A 19,682-nucleotide genomic window follows, 5' to 3' on the forward strand; every position below is an offset into this window, starting at 1 on the left:
CACCAGAGCCTTTTCTAAACCAGCTCAGCTTGGAATGTAAATGGTAATCGTTTCTAGCTTTCATTAAAAGGTGTATGACCAGCCTGAAACTCTCCATCCTACAGTCCTCTCTGGTTGTGAGACTGTAAGGAAACAATCCTATCTTTTTCCTCAGATTACTTATCTCCCTGTTGTGAGCAATCTGTATTAAGCCATCTTGTTCCCAGAAAAGGTTCAAGTAGTTTTCTCTGCCAACTCTCTCAAAGAGCAGAGTGCAAATCAGTGTTTCCTGACCTCCTTATGTCCCACAGTTAGAGCTCACACGAATATGGACAATATGCACAAAGTCTTCCTGTATGGGTGAATAATCTAGCTGTCCTTCACACAAAACCATCCAAACATATTCTGAACATGGGAGGATACTCTAAGTAACGACTTACAGGAACATCTGGGAAGTCTTTTAATTACAGTTCAAGATACCTAAGTTAGAAAGTAGGGCTGAACTCTCACGTGGCTTTCCATCATCTGGTGAATACCAGTTTAAAGCACCTCCAAACTGATCACCACCATGCAATCTAACCAGGTTCAGAGAGCAGCACAGCAGCCAACCTCCATGGCTGCATATGCTTGTTACCACTGAACCGTCCCACTTAGTTCAAAGAGTAGTGATACCTGGAGTGGAATTTAACGTTAAAGAAATAGTCAAAATAGTTGCCACTGAAACAGCACTGAACTCAAGAGTGGCAGGAACAAGCTGTGTCCATGCAGATTCAGAGCAAATAATCTCAAGCAGTGGAAAATACTTCCCCTGCTCCTGCCTTCATTCAAAGTCATCCCAGAGCCTCCTCACAACTTAGTTCCCAGCAACAGGAAAGTTTTTACACATTTTTCACTGAAGTGTTTGTAATGGAAGCAACGGGACTGAGGAACGCACATGTCATTGCTATAATCACATCAGCACTCATCAGCATTAGTGCTTGCTCAGCCTCAACTTTTTTCCTAGAGGAAACTAGTTCCTTCTAAACTAGAAATACTGAAAACTCAGAGAAAATTGAAGCAATTGTGAAACCCTTCAAAAGCAAGGGGCTCAGCAAATCATCTGCATGAGCTCAATAAAGCAGGGAATGGTGTGAAAAGTGCACCTTTAAATTTAATATAAACATTAATTTTATATAAGTATTATTGAGGGAGCACTGCAGAAAGAGATAATGCAAGAACAGGAATAGTGAAATGGAAATGCTGGCAGAGTTGTACATCATATGCTTGCACCAACAGGAAATAGGGAATCATTCGAGTATTCCAGACTATGCTAAGAATTAGAACGAGAGTTTATGAACAGGATACTAGTTGCAGTATTCTGCCTGAACCAGAGTGGTCTACCATGAGGCTACACATTCGAAAGTAAAAGCAGTTAAGAGAGATATTAATAAAAAAATAATAATAATTTGAGATAAAACTTCTGCAATATGGTCAGAAATATATAACCTGTGTATAAACAATATTGTATGAGAAAACAGCAGCATGACCAACATATTTTGGCATTACCTGAAAGTGGAAAGCATTAGACAACTGGTTAATTTTACTAATTTTGCCTAGCATTTCTCACTCCTCCTCACAAGTTTGGGTATAGTAATGTAAAATTCTTGTGTTTTCAGCAGACTTCTGATACTCAATAAAAAACCCAACTTTTCATTAACAAAAATGTCTTTTAACCACTAAATCTTATGTCCCTATATGATACAAACTATGAGAAATAGAACCTCCTCAGTGAAAATACGATGGCACATCAAAACAACACAATACAGTTTTTATGAGCCTACTGCAGCAACACCACACATTGATATGGTACACAAACATTCAGGAGGTGGCAAACAAGCAGGAAGGAAAGAACTGGGAAAAGAAGCTACAGAACTAGGGAACCCTTGCATCATTCCAATCACATAGCCTTTTTGGCATGTAATCCACCATAATCTCCAAAAATAAACTCTACTTAAAGGCAAGTAATCCACTCCCTATTTGCAGGCATTTTTTTCTACATAGAACTGTAGTTCTCCTTCCTAAGCAAAAGACAATACGATGGGGGGAGGAGGGAGAATGAGTTATCCCAGACTCTGCTCTATCCCAAAATACTTCCAGACCAAGCAGCCCATTCCCCTTGGGGGAAAGCAGCTGTCTCCTTTTGTTACCCATTTGCCTTGCAGCTCAGGCAGCAGCACTTTATGCTAGTGAGGATACCTGGTTTTGGGGAAGAGTTGTTACAAACACTCAAACATGGCTCCTTTTATGCATTTAAAAATCCTTAAGAAACACCACTTGAAAAACGCATTTTTTTTGTCTCTGGAGTGAGATGCAGAGGACTGAAAACACCATGCAACTGTGCTACCGCTCCAGTTAGTTATGCCTGTTGCATCTTTAATTACATGACCGTATACTGTTCTTCCTCTTCCCCTCCCCCCTTCTCACTGCAACAAATGGTAGCTTTTCCAGTGCTCCTTTAATCCTGGAAGAACAATTGGCAGAAGAAAGAATATTGTTTTCCGAACTCAAAAAGAAAAAAAAGGAGTTGAAGCACATTTGCATTATTACATTTGTTTGGAAATGTGACTTGATTAAAAAACAGACACTGGGATTTCCAAAAGTTAAACAGAAAACAGTTTTTCTTTAACTTGACTATTCATTCTTCCACTAAATGTCCTCTTAATTTCATTCACAGATCAGGAGCAGAACAACTACAGGCTAAGGAAGAAACAGTACGTTTTGAATAGGACAGTTCAAAAATCCAGCTAAGCTGAAGAACAGCAAGTACTACCAGGGGAAACAAAACCAGCAAATTCTTACCTGTTATTTAACGTGGTTGGCAGAGGATGTGTTGCACTGGGTGGCACGGTTGCATGAGTGAGAGGAGAAGGGTTCTGTGATATTGTTGCTGGGGTCTGAATTACCCCATTTAAAGCCCCTACAATTCCATTGATTGCCAGCTGGCTGGCTGGCAGTGCTCCAATTATTCCACCCACACCAGGCACTGCAGGAATGGTGGAGGTTACAGTCTGCATACCACTAGCTAGTGCCCCCACTGTCACACCATTGACCTGTTGAACTCCTGTGACTCCTGAGCCTTGCTGAGCTGGACTCTGCCCAGCAGGTGGTGGAGTGGAAAGAGCTGATGAACTGCTGGTGCTTTGTCCGCTGGAGGTTATCTCCTGGTGTAAAAACAAACAACAAAACTCCCTCAGCTGCATAAGATTTCACCTAACAGCACAATGCAAGGACTATGAGGAGTTAACTTGTAACAAGTTTAAGATTGGAAGAAACAAATAAAAATTACCTGATTTAATACAGGAAGAGAATTGTCTGGTAAAAAACTGTTTCCCAGATGAGGGCTTTTACTGCTGTTCAAGGAATCAGTGCTAGGTGCTAAAGTAATTATTTCAAAAAACACACAGAGGTTAAATTTCTGTAACATGTGAAAAGATTCCGAATAATTTGACATTTCAAAATAATGTCACAGGTAAACATAGAAAATCTCAACCTTAAAATCATTCTGAAGAGTAAAATACTAATAATCAGTGAATCAATAGAGTCAAACAGATGTGCTCCAGACTGAAGTAAAAAAGAAATTGCACTGGAACAAATAGCAATGATCCTTATAAATCTTCCCACTGACTTTCAAACATTTAAATACATTAACAATGCTTATGTCTATATTCATCCTACATATACATGCAATCCCTCCATCAATGGCGTATGTGGATGAAATAGCTATTTCATAGAAATACATGTTCGAGTTGCTCTGCCACATTCATACTCTCCTCTACGTACCTGCTTGTACTGGAAAGGCATGTACTTGATGAGAAGGACTAGGATTTGAAGTTATTGTTGGAAAGGGCACTGAAAGCTGTGCATTGAGTAGCTGAAGCCGCTCCTTCTTAGCGGTCAGATTCTTTATTTGTTCCTCTAACCGCCTATTTTCAACCTGAAGTTGGTGTAATGATTTCAGCATTCCTAAAACTAAGGTAAAAATGCATGTTATCTTTCACAACCACTTTCAAAGAATGAATACTATCTCAATTGTTTTAATTTCTGTATTACAGTTTAAGACCAGCATTAAGTCATATGGAAAATATAAATAAAATTATTATGGAGAGATAAATTACAGAAATTTGACTTTAAGTGGAAAGATTTAGGATCAATCTTGTGTAATTTAAGGAGCAGGAAAAAAGTACATAACATGTGATAGTAATTTTGCAATACAGCTACACCCTGGCTTAAATACAGATAAAGTCATATCATTAGGGCTGACAGTCATTTTAAGCAAACAGCAGTACATGATAACTGATCCCCAAATCAGAATAGCGTTATTCCAGTAGCACAGGTTAATTTCATAGTTGGGAAAAAATCTATTTCAGCTGCAGTATTAGAAACTTTAAACAGTATCAAATCAAAAGAAGTTTGACAAAACTGCATTCAACTATGAACACATCCAACCAACAACATGTAGGTAAAAACTACTGAGTTTGTGAAAAGGGAGTTTTTGTGCTTTAACACCTCGTACAGCGAATCATAAACTCACAGAAAGAATGAATAAATGTTATCCAATGTGAAGTGATCACAACACACCTTGGTGGGAGCAGGAGATCCCATGTGCTGTGAGTGGCGATCTACAAATCACCCAGCAGGGAGCACTGTGTGAGCACTGCAGTTACCACCCCTTTTTGCATGAAAAGGGCATCATCTTCTTTCTGTACTAACCTGATTTTTACCAAGCAGAGTTTTCCCAAACTCCGCTCTAGTTTCAGGACTCGCATTTCCCAACTGGTGCTGGAGTGGGACTGTGAAGCCACAGGGACAGTCTGCTTTTTTCTGCCTTTTTTTTTTTTAATTCTAAATTGTATTTGTTTAACATGACCTCTGGGCCTACTACAGACATAAGTCTACTGGTATAGGCACATCTGGTCATTTCCCAAGGATTTAGCTTTTATCCCTCCTCTTCAAGAACATACAAAGGAACCCTCAGTGAGCCCAAATGAGATGCAATAAGACTTAGCTAAACCTGTCCTCCAGCTATCATGTTTAAAGGATTATCCCTGCATGAATTTCCTCACAATTAGCATTTTTGTCAGGATACCATTCATAAAAATACCAACTAGATACCACTTTACACTACCAATGAGAGGAATAATATGTTCAATAAAAAATAACATAAACTCTAACCTGATATTAAAAAAATAATAATTATAAAATGCATTCAATCATTGTCTTTAATGCTGATATTCTGCTGAATATAGAGATCCAGATAAACATGCAGGTACTCATCACTTATACTTTTAACGTATTTATTCTTGGACTATGCCACTCTATTAAACATAACTTCAGAAAATAATGATTTGCTTGCTTTGAGAATTCGAACACAATAAAGATATGAAGGCCTAGCAGGGCACCTGCCTAACATTTGTAAATACTTTTTAAAACAGCAACAGAAGTAGGCAGTTTAGATTTAAAAAATGAACAATATAACAATAATAAATTATTATGCCAGTTTATATCGCACAATGTAAAGCAAACTGGGGAACTGTGCCATGCTATTTACAGGAGTGGATCTAAGACTCCAGAATTAATTTCCGAACTCTGCAACCAAACAGCTGGATCTGCAAGTCACTTCCTCTTGCATGACACAATTTCCCCATCCATAAAAATGTAGATAATTATAAGGAATTATTCTGTAATCTACTGAAGCCATGGGCTACACTAAGAACTCCATTACAATTATACACAACAGTTACATTATACACTACAGCTAAATTTCTATTCACAGCAGAAAATAAGGGTTTTTTTAAGTTCTTGGATAAGCACTGGAATGGTTGTTCTGAATAACAGTTAACAAAAGCAGTAATAAAGGGAATGCGAGTACTTACTGTCACTAGGGGTGCCTTGCTCTAATAAAAACTGTTGTCCTTCACTCCATTGCCTCTCCAGAAGCTGTTCTATGCTGGCTGCTACTGGGGGCAAATTTTCCCCACAACTGTTCCCTGATTGATCATAGCGAATCTGCAAGCTGCTTACAGGGGATCTGTTGAAAATATTGCCATTTATTGTGTAAAGAAAAGAATGGAAGGAAACGCATTAGTAAAAAGCTGTTGAAGTTATCTTACCTTGTATCAGCCCCTAGCAGCTACACATCTTACAATTCCAAGACTCAAGTTAATTCCTCAAAATCATTAGGAACTCCTTGTTCTCATTGGCAAGGCATTAATAAAAGAAAGACGTAATGTTTCACAGCAAGAAAATTTATGCTGAGAAAGCACATAACCTCTTCTTGCATACAAACTAATGTAACACCAAACAAACAGCACTGTATTAAATTATATAATACATACTTCTACAGCAGTAAAACATTGTATATGCATACATAAAACACCTGTATTAAAAAATCTTCAAACTAAAAACATTTTCTTAAAAATCAGCACAGTAATGGTACTTCCACATAGGAAGGCCATATATAATTCCACTGCCTCACTTGTTCCCCCTCAGGACCCACGAGAAGGCTACTTTTGCATTAGATGGAGAAGAATTTAACCTGTGAGCAAAACCAGATGCTCAGTGTATTTCTGACTTGGGGTTCTGGCCTCATGTGTACATGGTCCCATTTCTCACACAGGACCAACACCCAAGCCCACTAACAGCTGGCTGGAGGATTTTGGTTAGTTAATTTGTTTTGTATTTCTATCAACTGTGGTGAGCTCAGATTCAGATTCTTATGTATTAGTTATTACTGTGAGCAGTAACTATTGGTGCCATTACAGGATCACAGCCATGTTGTTCTACATGTCGTGCAAACTTACCAACAAGACCACCATAGTCCCAGTACAGGACAACATACAGAGTTCAGGAAATCAGTGTGTTAATTATGATTAGCGTAATAAGCAGTGGTCACAGCACATTAGCTACCTAATGACTGTCAAGCGTTTTGCAGGCACCAGAGCAAAGCGATTTTTAGAGAAAAGGTTTTAAGTAGGTGGCTTAAGAGCTCTGTAAGTATTTATAAATAATTCCTCTTTTGCATACAGGATGAAAGAAGAAAAACACTTGTTAAAACAAAAAGCCCTGATGAATGGGTAACCAAGGTAGTGCTTTTTGACAAGAGATGACAACTCAACTGCATTTAACAGTTCAGCACAGACATGGCAAAAACACCCTTAAAACTAGTTGTTTACACAATGTGCTGAAGTGATAAGAAGGAAGGTTTATGCAGAAACATTCTGAACAGATGTACTTCACTCCACACGAACACCACACTTTAAAAAACAAAAGAAAAATAAAACACAATTAAACAAAATCAAAACCAGAAAACAAATACAGAAAACCACCACAAAACCCTCCCCAGCAACTTTCTTCTCTGTACGCATGCTTTTGAAGGGCACATAAGCTACCCTAACAGATTGCACCATTTGCATTATAAATCACCAACAAAATTCTTCTTGGGCTTAGGACTGTTTTGTATCAATTTCACAAAGATAGGAACAAAGCAACACATGACTCTATAACCCTATGCAATCCTTCAGTGGAAGTCTGTATTGAAGGAGAAAAAAAAAATCAAATCTAGATTTTCATGTATCGCAACATTAGTCAAGTCCATCCTTCTCCCAGCTGAACTCACCCGCTAGACATGATCTTGCATATAGGGATAAATCCTTATTCCAAATAATATGTAACCATAGTTTCCAATAGGATTATAAATGTGCTATATGCAAGGGTCCGATGCTGTCACTGAGAGGGGAATCCCTCACTTCATGTTTCATACTTTGTTTACTTTCAAAACTGGTTTTGTTTATTCCTGCAGTACAGTTATTCATACTCTTATAATATTAATTGGAATTTAGATATTGAGGCATACAGGCATTTAGACATAGGCATATGCACATATTTTGATGGAGGTAGTACATAATACACTTTAAAATTGAAGGTTAAGTATGGGGTAAAAAAAGTTCAGGTGCCACCTTGGGAAAAGCAGCAAATCCTTTGCAAAATAGAAACAGCTCACATATACCAAGTATATTTATATTTCTCATATATATATTAAATTTTTAAATATGAAAGCTTTAACATCAAACATTGTGGTTATATAGAGGAACAAAGATATAACAATATGGATCTGAAATGACCATACAGCTCATGAGTCACATATGTCTTCTCCAAAAAGCTGCGTCATCAACAGCAAACAATTGTTTCTGCAAGTGTTTTTATTTCAAGCAACTATTTGAAAATGACATGGTTCTTTTGGAGAAGTGTGTTATTTATGTACCTCATAAGCTTCAAAGGGAACAGAGTCAGAACTTGCAGGAAAATAATGGTAATAGGCAAAGCAGGTAACATTCAGAGTTGCTAAGTTTTCAGACAGCAGATTTTTGAAGTTACCTTTTAAATCACTATAAACAGTATTTTAATTAATCATTTTTAGATACACACTATATATATATAAAACAAAAATTTAATTGGGGAAGGTGTGGAATTTGCTACACATCTTAGAAACACTGACATACATCTGATCTTTCTTATTACACAAACCAGGGGTGAAATTTGCTGACTACTAAACTTAACTGAATGGGTAAGTTACCTAAATTTTTTCCATGCTAAGTACTTCAGACCAAGTTTTTCTATCTTTCCATTTTGGAACTACAGCAGTAATTTCTCCTTCACCACCCCTCCCCCACACAACTTTTCTGGCTTGTTCTTGAACAAATCTACTGCCAAGCAAAAGCTATCTGCTCTTTGTGGAATACTACAGCTTCCACATGCTGCAGGAAGCTCTGCAATAGTGGACTGAGGTGGCCTTTGTATCATCAAAACCAGCTGAAATTTGACCATGTTGTAAGTACTGGAATGTATATATCCTGAACACATACTCTACAGAAGCATCATACTTAAGGAGTATAGCTTCTCAAATATTCTATGTAAATACAGCCTGAACACAACTTATGGCCTACTGCAAATCGTATGAAGACCATGCCTTTGCATATTAACTAAGAAGACATTAAAACTTGTAATTAACACAACATGTATGCAAAGGAGGACTACTTAATCAAAATCAGAAGTTCTGAAATTTCCTAATTGTTGAGCATTTCCCTCTGCAAAATTCTCTTAACTTACTTGGCTGTATATATACAGACCCATTTCTTATGTATATAAAGACTTATATGCTAACGTAAATATATGTATTTATATCAAGAACACAATCTAAACTGATTTGTAAATTCTCTTTTTATTGTCTTAGAGGCAACACATATTAGAAAGCTGAAAAGCCAGTTCATGACTAGTTAATAGCACCTAAGTACTATAATGGATATTCTCACCCCATTCGACAAGAAGTCTTTTTTGATTAATGAAGGAATATAACACAAGATCAACAACACCAGGCATGTACATTAAATTATCTAATTTGGAGGTATTTATTATAAATTACTGTAATAAACACATGCTGTAACAATCAAATTCATTGTTACAATGCTGTATCTGTGTAACTACCATTTTTTTTAGGTATCCTAAAATCCTTTTTAAGATAAAATCCCCGTGGTGAGCCCCAAAGCAAAAAAAAAACCCAAAACAAACAGTAGTAACACTGTAAAATCTAATTCATATGGAATAAAAATAAAGTCTTCAGAAAACAAAGGCTCACTTAAAATACATGGAACATATTACTGAAGTATTTAAAACACAATACTGAAATTTTAACAGCAAGTATTTTAAAACAAAATAACACGATGTAATTCCAGCAGAATTCTCATGCCAAACTTCTGTAGTAGAGGTGATATGCAGCAGGACACAAAAGGTATTTCCCCACCCCCACCCCGAGAATGGTTGCATATTTTGAAGTGGTGATGGATATGGAAGGAAATATTTGACTGAAAATTTTAATGATATTTAACTTCTCAGACCATTTTATTCCCGTGATCACTGTAGCCTTTAAATATACGGGATTTTGGAATTTTTGCAAATAAGATTAAAAATAACTAATCTAAGTAGTACATGTGGAGTAAATCATAGATAAATCCCTCTAAAGCAAGTCTCCGTTTCCAACATAAAGTCCTTCATTTGTAAGCCTAATTTCAGTTGACATAAAAGTAAATTTCAGCACATTTTTTAGCTATCTGGACATATTAGGGTTTGGGAATTTTTTTTATCTATATAAAAATAAATGTATGCACACATGTGTGTGTACATACACACACAAATATACAGGCTTTTTAAACACTTATGTATTACTAATAAAAAGACAGTGAAGTTCCCAAATCTTAAAACATTTCCTTTGCCTGCACTCTCCAATGTAAATAATGCTTACCGTGGTGAGAGACTTCCTCTGGGTGAACCTCCTCTGCCAACAAGGCTGCGGCTATTATCTCCGAGATCTTGATCTGCAGTGTAAATATTTCACAGCTGATAAATCGACTCATCTTAGATAAGAGTTTTAAAGCTGATGTAGATATTTTAAAAATACCTTAAATCTCAACTTCTATCTGTAGTTACTGCTGAAGAGCGAATACGTAACTAGTTTAAGATTGCTGAACTGTAGCATGTAAGGTGTTGTCCTTACACATTTCTGAGGCTGTACCAGGCCATGGATTATGTTCACTTCTTTCATTCCTTTCAGTTTTACAGCACAGAAGCGTGGTTTGCATTTGCAGTACCCTCCCCTCAGCCACTTTTAATTTGTACGGTGAAAGTAATGAATCACAGCTGTGGACAGCTAATCTGTATGCTTATCACAGCAAATCCTGATGCTCTGTATTTTTTTAACACTTTGCATCCCAAAACAACTCATAAAATATGAAACGCATTAAACTTGCTGCTGCTGTCTAACAAGCACACCTTATTCTGCAAATTTACTGAAAACTTTATGAAAGCGTGTAATTCACTAATTCCTATTTATAAGCAGAAGCATAGGAAAGACCCTTGCTAGAAAGGTAGTAAAACAAACAAAAAAGGCCTCATTAAATATACGAAAACGTTTTGCTTGGAAGGACTCAAAAGGGTTATTTTCCCTATGGCCTCTCAATAAAATAACCCTATCTGCCCCCTTCAAGGTTGCCCTCCCCCCATTCTGAGTCAAGCGACCTCCGACCTCTCGGAGGGCAAAGACATGACTGATCCATTCTTGGTAAACTGCTAAACTCGTTCCCTTCCCCCAGACAGGCATGGCTACCAGGACATGTCAACAAATCCTTACCGGGGAAGGAGACAAAGCAAAGCCCGCAGCTCATTAAAACCAACGAGGAGAGCCAGTGGACCCAAATGCCAACCGGTAAATATTCACAAGATTATTAAATGCTGCGCAAGTTCTCTAACGGGATCTCTTTCACACCGAGTTGTATGTAATGCAATTTCATGAATTATGCAAATAAAGGTTTCAGCTATTCACGACAAAACCCAGAGCTGTGTTACTCTCCTTGCAAAGAGCTCCGAACTGAACACATCAATCACAGAAGTCACAGGAGACATTGTTGCATTCCTGCCTGCTGATGGCTCTGCTTAAACATTTACATTTCAGGGACTAAAAAAAAAGGGAAGAAAAAAAGGGAAGAAAAAAAGGGCGGGGGGGGGGGAGGGTGCTGGAGGGGTAGGGGGGTTGGTGCAGGAAACCCGTGCTGTTCTGCAGGACAACCGAGAATTTCCTTCCAGCACATCACAACTTTATACAGATGCTGCGCAGGGTTAACAAATAAAATTCCACAATCTTTTCAGGAACACTGAAGTCTGTAAAGTTGCACCTTTGTCACCAGCAGCAGGACGCTTACCTGCTTGGCTGTTGTCAGCCTGAGCTATAAGTGCTGCCATTGCCGAATTTGGATTCAGCCTATTGCCGTACATGTGGGATGGCGGCAGACTGAGAGATGATCCAGGTAGGGTGTTTGCCTGCAAGAAACCAATCAGTGCTTGAATCCCTTTCATAAAAAAGAGGGAGAAACGCTAAATATATTTTAAAGAATACATTCATAATGCACAATTATTATTTTAAGTTCAATATTTTCTGAAAACAATATGTTTAAAAGAAAAAATATTCATTTCCATTCATCAGTATAGAAATAAAATTGCAACACTCTGAAAATATATCAGGTTTCAAAGCATGATTTGGTTGTTATTGGCAAGACCTGTTAACTAAAAAGAACCCCTTCCAATATAAAAATTACTGCAGTAAATATTAAAAAATACCTAACTTGCATTTTTAAAACAACCCCAGTGTAGCAGGACAGGTAGCCTTCCCCGCAATCCTGAAGTATGCACTCAATGCTAAGACCATGTGGTTATCCTACTAATTATTTAATCTTATTAAACCATTTACAAAATAAGGGCAGGTAGACAACAGATGTCTCACAAATGCCTGGGTTCCTTACATCACAAGCCGGCTGTGGAGGTCAAAAGGTCCAACTTTCAGCTCCATAAGTTTAACTACACAGAGCCATATTTCCTTTGCTCCACTCCGTCATTAGTAAAACCTGCACACTATTTTGTTACTTCCTATTTTGATAGACTTGGAAGCCTGGTGTTTTTTTGTTTTGTTTTGTTTTTATTTTAAAGAACGCAAACAGCCATTACAAGTATGTTTTCTATACAATAGGGGGCTCGGGGAATCACAGCTTTGCCCTGACCCCATATAAGGAACTGTATTTTTGGCAGTTGGCCAGCTCTACTTATTGAAGAGCTCCCAAAGTTTGTGTTCATTCATGTTGCTAACCACAATTCTGAAGGTCTCTGCTGGGACTTGTGCCAAACAAGCGAAAATGAACCCTTAAACAGATGAAGCTAAGGAGGCTGGCCAAAATCTTGCATAATCCAATGCAATAAAAATACCTTCTTCCTTGGCTGCTTACGCTTTCTCCCTTTCGAAGAAAAGGTTTGTGTTAAATGCAGAGTTGCAGGGACAGGCAATCAAAATAAAAAAAAAGGCACTGCCTTATTGAAAAGGCATTTTCCTACCTGATGAAAAAAATTACTTCAGAACAAAGCAAGGACTGCAATACTTGGGGGAGGGGGAAGTCTGAGATACACAACTGGTGTTATCACTGCCCTTAAAATGAATCTTTTAAAGAAATGTAAACAACCTTTACTTTTTTTTGGGGGGGGAACAAAAAATGGAGGTGAACAGTAAGGAACTCAATTTGTGGGACATTTTGACATGTATAACTGCACACAAGAGACAGAGGAAACATACTGGTTATTACAGCAAAATATTACAGAGTATAAACTATGTCTCTGGAAAGAATCACACACTACCATTAAGTTTTGGCTTTCAGCCAACATATTAAACTTGATGAATGGACTTTTATGAATTCACACAACTGTTTTCAATGATGCTTTATTTACTATATACTGGTGAGAAATTGTGCCTGATACTTACATTCTTCTACTGTCACAAAGTTAGAAAAAGCCACAAGTAATTGTTTACAATGGTCGGGGTTTTTTCACTTCTCAGTTTAAAGGTACATGCACAAGACTGCAAAAACTACAGTTTCACTCCAAATGTGGCCATTATTTCCCTTTTTTAAGGAACTGCATGTCTTTTCTAGAATTAATGTGAATTAGTTTTAAATCTTAAAAATACTACAGGCATTTCCACCTCCCCAGATATAACAGCTTCCAGAACCACAGCACTTATTAGTACTGTAACACTTCCTGATGACGGCAGCAATACCACACAGCGCCTGCTATATTCCTTAATAAGTGCCTATTCCAACTCAACTATTTAGTAACCTACAGCTGTTTTCTTCTCAAAAACAAAACTAACTTCAAAAGCAATGTAATTTTCTGTCAAATCCTTTCACTGAAGTAACCATCCAGAATGGAATATTACAAGATTCAACCATTATTTGCTCCCATATCTAAGAGACAAGACTACCAGAATAAAATATATATACTTCATTTAAATAAACTCATTGAAGTTATGAATTCTACTAACACAGTTCGTGCCTTTTTTGTTTTTAACTACAAACACCCGGTCTTATTTCTGTTTAGTTTTTGAATATTTCTATAAAATAATTCTCAATTCTAGTAAGTGTACTGCTCACATTTTAAACAGAAGCTCCTATACTTTTACTCTGTGTAAGCCTCACCCCAAGGTTGCTTAAAACTGCAATAGCAACTATATATTAATTTATGATGGAAGGGCAGCTATAATCAGCAAGGCAAATACATGTTTATTTGATTGCAACATGACCAAATAGCTTTAAGAACTTTCTAAAAGTATCTAAGTATCTTGAAAGGAGTTGCTAAAGTCTGTTGAGTAACCATCACATCACAAAACAAAAGACATCAAAGGAATTAAACAATGTTTGCTAAGTGGGTTGATACAACAGATCAAAAGACTTAAACAACATCTAAGAACTTGAGTTTTTTCACAAGTGGTGGTTCACCCTAAACTTAACCCCTGTTTATACTTTAAAATAATAGCAAAGGTGTCCTACAACAAGCTGGAACTACCAAAGTTCTAGTGCCATCATGTACCCTAAGCAACTCTCAAAGGAAAAAGTCACATTAATAAAACTGTTGAAGTAATCTGCAGGTAAATAAAAAACTTTGAAAATGCTTTTCTTAAATGGCAAGGTAAAATGACAAGAATAACGATTCGCGAAGCTTTATTACGTATGTGACGACTTCATCTGACAGGAAAGTAGAGAAGGTGGAGGAGTGCTACATTATTTAAAGGTGAAATAGAAGCTTCATGTTTCACTAGCAGTCGAAACAAGCTGTAGCTAGCATTTATTAAAAATGCGCAATCATCCTGTCAATACATATTAAGGTCACAGGACTGAAACACATTCTAAAACGTAGAACTTTTAAAGCTGTACGATTCTTTATTTCAGCTGATTCTGTTTAAATAGTCAACACAATACATGATCAAAATGTATGAACTAATGAAATAAAGAGACTGCTAAGTATTTCTTTTGAAAAGGCAGCAAATTTTCCTGACAAGATTTTAGCAGAAGGATTTAGGCCCATTTAGGGGTATAGCATACCCTGCTTTCATTTATGGCATGTTCAATAAATCAGTAAAGCAATAAGCAGCAAAGCAGCACTGAAGGAAGATACACTGCAATTCACAGAATGCCCAAGTGCAGTAAGAATAAATGATTGATATTTGATTGATGCCTAAAAACACTCTACAGCAAGAAAGTGCAAGTATATTCTTTAATTAGAAGAATAAGACTAGCAACTAAATTTATCTTGTATATATACATATCCTCTGAAGTATTTGAAGTAGTTTGGTATTTCCTTGCATCACTACAAAACTGTATTTTACTCTTAACAGTAACAGTGACAACCATTTGCATTCATAACTGGATATTTACTTAAATTTCCAGGGAAAATAGTTTCTTCATTTCAAAAGTTACTATGTTCTTTAAACACAAAAAAAACCCCAAAAGAAATAAACAAACAAACAAAAAAATACCAAAACCAAACCACTAAAGGGGTGGAAAATGATACAATATTTAGGTGTACAAAATTAGATTAGGTCTCAAACATTGAAGAACCTTTGAGCATGCCTATTCCCCTGTACCTTTCAAGTTTTATGCTATGAAATATTTTCTGATAACAGGCCTCATTTCTGCATCAGCTCCACACCAGTAAGGTTTTAATACTCAGCGTGTGATGAGAGATGAAACCAAGTGTGAACAACTTTCGGGTCCCATGAGTAGGCTGACTGTTGAAGCTGTCAGGTTCAATTGCATCATTCCACATTATTCAATGCCCCAAACTGCTCCCTAATTGTTAGGGGCTTAACATATTCAAAACCATTGTTTAGGCTAATGCTGAAATGCCTACAGTTGAGTTTCCATAAAGAAAGGGGAGGGATTTAATTGTAGTTAAACCATTACTGAACTCTCCTCCTTTCATGATAGGACAACATGGATGGCTGGAACAACCAATTCCAGGATGCTTCTTAATCAGTTTATATCCAGTCAACATCCCATTTCCTCTCTGCTTTAAAAATAGTCATTGCTATATTGTAGCTTTGCATTATATCACGGTAATGCTTTACACTTAGTGACAGTTCACCTAATTACCTACTTCAGCTAATATATATTTGTCAACAATAATTTCAAAGGTTATTTTTATTTCTTGTTTAAAATAAAAACGTTGCTCCTGTACTGTCTATACCCCTTAAGAGTATGAGTACCAGATTAATGCGGTTGGAGTCAGGCTATCTACCAATCATTCTAGGTTCTTCATCACAGCACAATGCTGTGATAGAAGCTGCAAAACTACCCTTTGTTCCTATTAACACAAAGCAATCAAGAGCACTAGATATCACCAGCAACTATTTCTCATGGCCAACTACTACCAGGAAGTATAAAAAAATGTTAATGCACATGAAGTTGCAAGCTAAATTTTCTGCGAGCTATCCTGCTACACTTCTGAGAAGACATCACTATTCCTTTCCATGAAATTGCCTTTTTTCATGACATATGGAAGGAAATTCAGGCACCAGGCCAACTGCTTGCTAAATTATCTTAAGCTGATGTATTTTGGTCAATGATAAGCAACATTTATCAGAACAATGTACTACTGAAAATAACATCAAAATTAAAACCTGCATTGCGATTAAATGAGGTTAGATATGAAAACATATTAATGGTATGTACATAATGATAATCAAAAAATTGATAATATATATAAACTAACTGCTTTACTTGAGAAGTGAGAATAGATGCCTATCAAGTGACAGCAGCAAAAGCAACTTGGCCTTAAGTTTCCTAGCTTAACTTGGGAAGTGAAGAAAAGTGATTTTTATCCCTAGAATTTTTATGGCCAGTTATGTAACAGAGAGCATGTAACCGCCATTTTTTCTTGGCTTTCTTGCTGTTTCTTTCAATGCAAAGGGAAGAAGGTGTTAATGCTTCCTTTGTTGTCTCAGTACTTCTGGTACCATCTTTAACTTAATTTAGAAGATGTGGAGGGACCACGGCTACACACCTCCACTTGCCTTCTCTGAAATCTGTTATTCATCTGGGATGCCACTATACCCCGCAGAAGGGTGGTCAGTCTGCAGTTAACTGCAGCAATGCAAACAGATTTCTAGGACATCTAGGTTCTGCCACATCAACAGCTTTTCATGCATCACAATGCTTGAATATTTTCCCCACAAACATGGAATTTGTTTATAAATCTTATCTAGACCTTGGTTTCCAATGGAAAAAAAAAATGAAAATCCAAATTCCTGTTTATTGTCCTGTATGCCAAGAAATACAGATGGAGTCAAGGACGGAACTGAGGACAACACAGAAATTCCTTAATAAAAAACTATTTCCACATTTCTTCTGAAAACCATCATATGACTTTTCAAAATAACTAACACAACATAAAATAACATTAAAATGCATCCTGATAAACATTATATCTTAACTAAACCAATACTTGCACTTATACTTTCTTAATTTATATTTTGGCTTTCACAGTTCAAAGTTGAACATAACTGATTTTCAAACAAACTCTATTGACTTCTATACTAAAACAGCCTTCAGCACTACTGATGACTGAAAGCGGAAGGTGTACTTTTTACAGGCAACCCTGCTACCACACATACATAATGAATACGGATCAACCCCAAACATTCACTGTAGTCTTTTACTCATTCATTCCATGAAAGCAATACTGGAATTGAAAAGATAACCCTTTCCATATGCCACCATTACCATCCAAGCACTTTGAAGTCCTTAAAGTTTGGGTTTGGTTTGCTTAACACAGATAATCAAGGTTCAAATTTACTATCAGTGTTTTCATTAACTGGCTAAAATAAAGGAATTAACTGAAAAGCTTAATTAAGAGGCTGGAAAAGTTGAAATCAGAAAAAGCGTTCATGGTATCTTAAAAGACAAATGCAACTTTTAAATCACAAAGAGCATTAATTACAAATTTATATATTATTGTAATCAAAATCTGTCAGGACAACTGTGTACATGACATATAAAATCATCCGATGGGTACATTATTCACATCATTAGTAATTTTTATGTTAGTAGTAAAAATACTTCAAACTTCTAGCTGTAATGAAGACACTGGTTTATGAATAAGCAAATAATCAAACACTATCTTTGAGAACCAAGTGTTTTGAGTGAATGTATAAATAAATCTTTCCATTAAATGAAACCATCTCACCTCCAAACAGCAGCACTCAAGTATTTTCCAAGAAGGGCATGAATGAATGCAACTGGGAAACACAGTGGGATTTGAAAGGCAAAATGAAAAATTAATGGCACACCTACAGAAACTAATTTATACCTCTGCCCAGTGTACAACAAGGGCACATCAAGTCATTAAAAACCACACAGGTACAAGGCCTATCTTCCAATAACGTGCAAAAGCTGTAACCTCGACTGTGCTACCAGTTTACTCATCTCTTCCATGCTAAACTGAACATTATATAAAATTTTAACCAATTAAAATCTATTTATTTATAAATTAGACATAAAAAGACTTGTATAATGACTTAGTAGAATGCTACCTCATTAAGAGGGTTTGTCGCATGTCTGTTTTGTTTTTAAAAAAGGAGGCTATATATACAGAGGTAAGACCCTGTGATTCCTCCACCTCCCCCACAAACCTAGCTGAAACCAGAGCTATAGTTTCAACACAAATCCACTTTACCTCAAGTTTGTTCCTCCATCCTTTCCATCTACTTCTGTCTTCATAGCACTTAACCTGTATGTGCTCCACATAGACAATGGAAGCAATATCTTACCCAAGAATCTGTTTTCCTTAAGAACATTAACCTCTGTATCAGGAATCACAATTTCATTGTCATATTGACTAGCCGAAAGAATGACTTGATTAGGGAACAAACCCAGTGTACCCATATAGCAGTTTATTTTCTTCACATGAGTATTCTAAAGAAAGCCAGACACTCTAATACAGCAAACAATGGATCTGAAAGAACAGCAACTACTTTCAAGAACATCTGTAATTTCAAAAATAGTTATAATAGCCACTTATTCAAAAACACAGCTATTTTAACTTTCTAAATAAACCTCAATAGTCTTTACTATCTAAGTAAAAACCTACTGTAGCAGAATTACTGCTGTGAAAAAATGCTTGCAAGATTCCCAACATTTTATACAAGGTCTATACGGGCACTGCCTCAGCAACGAACTTTGCAGCTTGTAACAAAGCATATACCACATACACTTGAAATCGTTTTCAAACCTAATCATTTGTTTTCATCTAAATATTTTTATTTTCACATTTTTCATGTTCAACACCATTACTATTGTCTCAGGCAGCTAAAGTGAAGTAGTGCTACACTCAGTTCAACGAAGAGGTCAATGTGCCTCAGTTGCCTGGAGACTGATGGTTGCTACAGCAGCACCCGATAAGCCAAGCTAAATAAGCTTCAGCTTGAAGGCAGAAAACATTTATTGCTAGACCGAAACATTGATGCAGTTGTCTCAGCATGCAGCACTGTGCAAAATCATGTAACCACATTTCAGACTATCTGTATATTGCACTAAGTCTATGCTAAGACAATCTTACTGAAGCTAGAGGAAAATGCAAAAATAAAGATTTTAATTGGGCTAAATACTAGATTACTTGCAACTATGATTCCTTTGTTCTTCTAGTTGAGTCACATGTTAGAAGGAATTTTCCCTCTGGCTGTAAATTCTTCCTCCTTGCTACTCTCTTCCACCCCCACTCCAAAAATCCTCAGATCAAATAAGAAG

General features: G+C 36.7%; 1 protein-coding gene across 4 annotated transcripts in view; it reads right to left on the bottom strand.

Moving 5' to 3' along the window:
• The window catches only part of MLLT10 (MLLT10 histone lysine methyltransferase DOT1L cofactor), a 128,502-nt gene that overhangs the window by 8,622 nt on the left and 100,198 nt on the right, over nucleotides 1–19,682 (bottom strand). For all 4 annotated transcript variants that reach the window (XM_034059949.1, XM_034059947.1, XM_034059945.1 and 1 more), the window contains 6 exons: nucleotides 11,766–11,883; nucleotides 10,313–10,385; nucleotides 5,892–6,046; nucleotides 3,799–3,987; nucleotides 3,305–3,393; nucleotides 2,818–3,179 (listed from right to left, as the gene is read on the bottom strand). In XM_034059949.1, coding sequence (XP_033915840.1) covers nucleotides 2,818–3,179; nucleotides 3,305–3,393; nucleotides 3,799–3,987; nucleotides 5,892–6,046; nucleotides 10,313–10,385; nucleotides 11,766–11,883 — 986 coding nt within the window. The remainder of the gene's footprint in view (nucleotides 1–2,817; nucleotides 3,180–3,304; nucleotides 3,394–3,798; nucleotides 3,988–5,891; nucleotides 6,047–10,312; nucleotides 10,386–11,765; nucleotides 11,884–19,682) is intronic.

Source organism: Melopsittacus undulatus, chromosome 1, assembly GCF_012275295.1.
Source record: "Melopsittacus undulatus isolate bMelUnd1 chromosome 1, bMelUnd1.mat.Z, whole genome shotgun sequence".
NCBI lineage: Eukaryota > Metazoa > Chordata > Aves > Psittaciformes > Psittaculidae > Melopsittacus > Melopsittacus undulatus.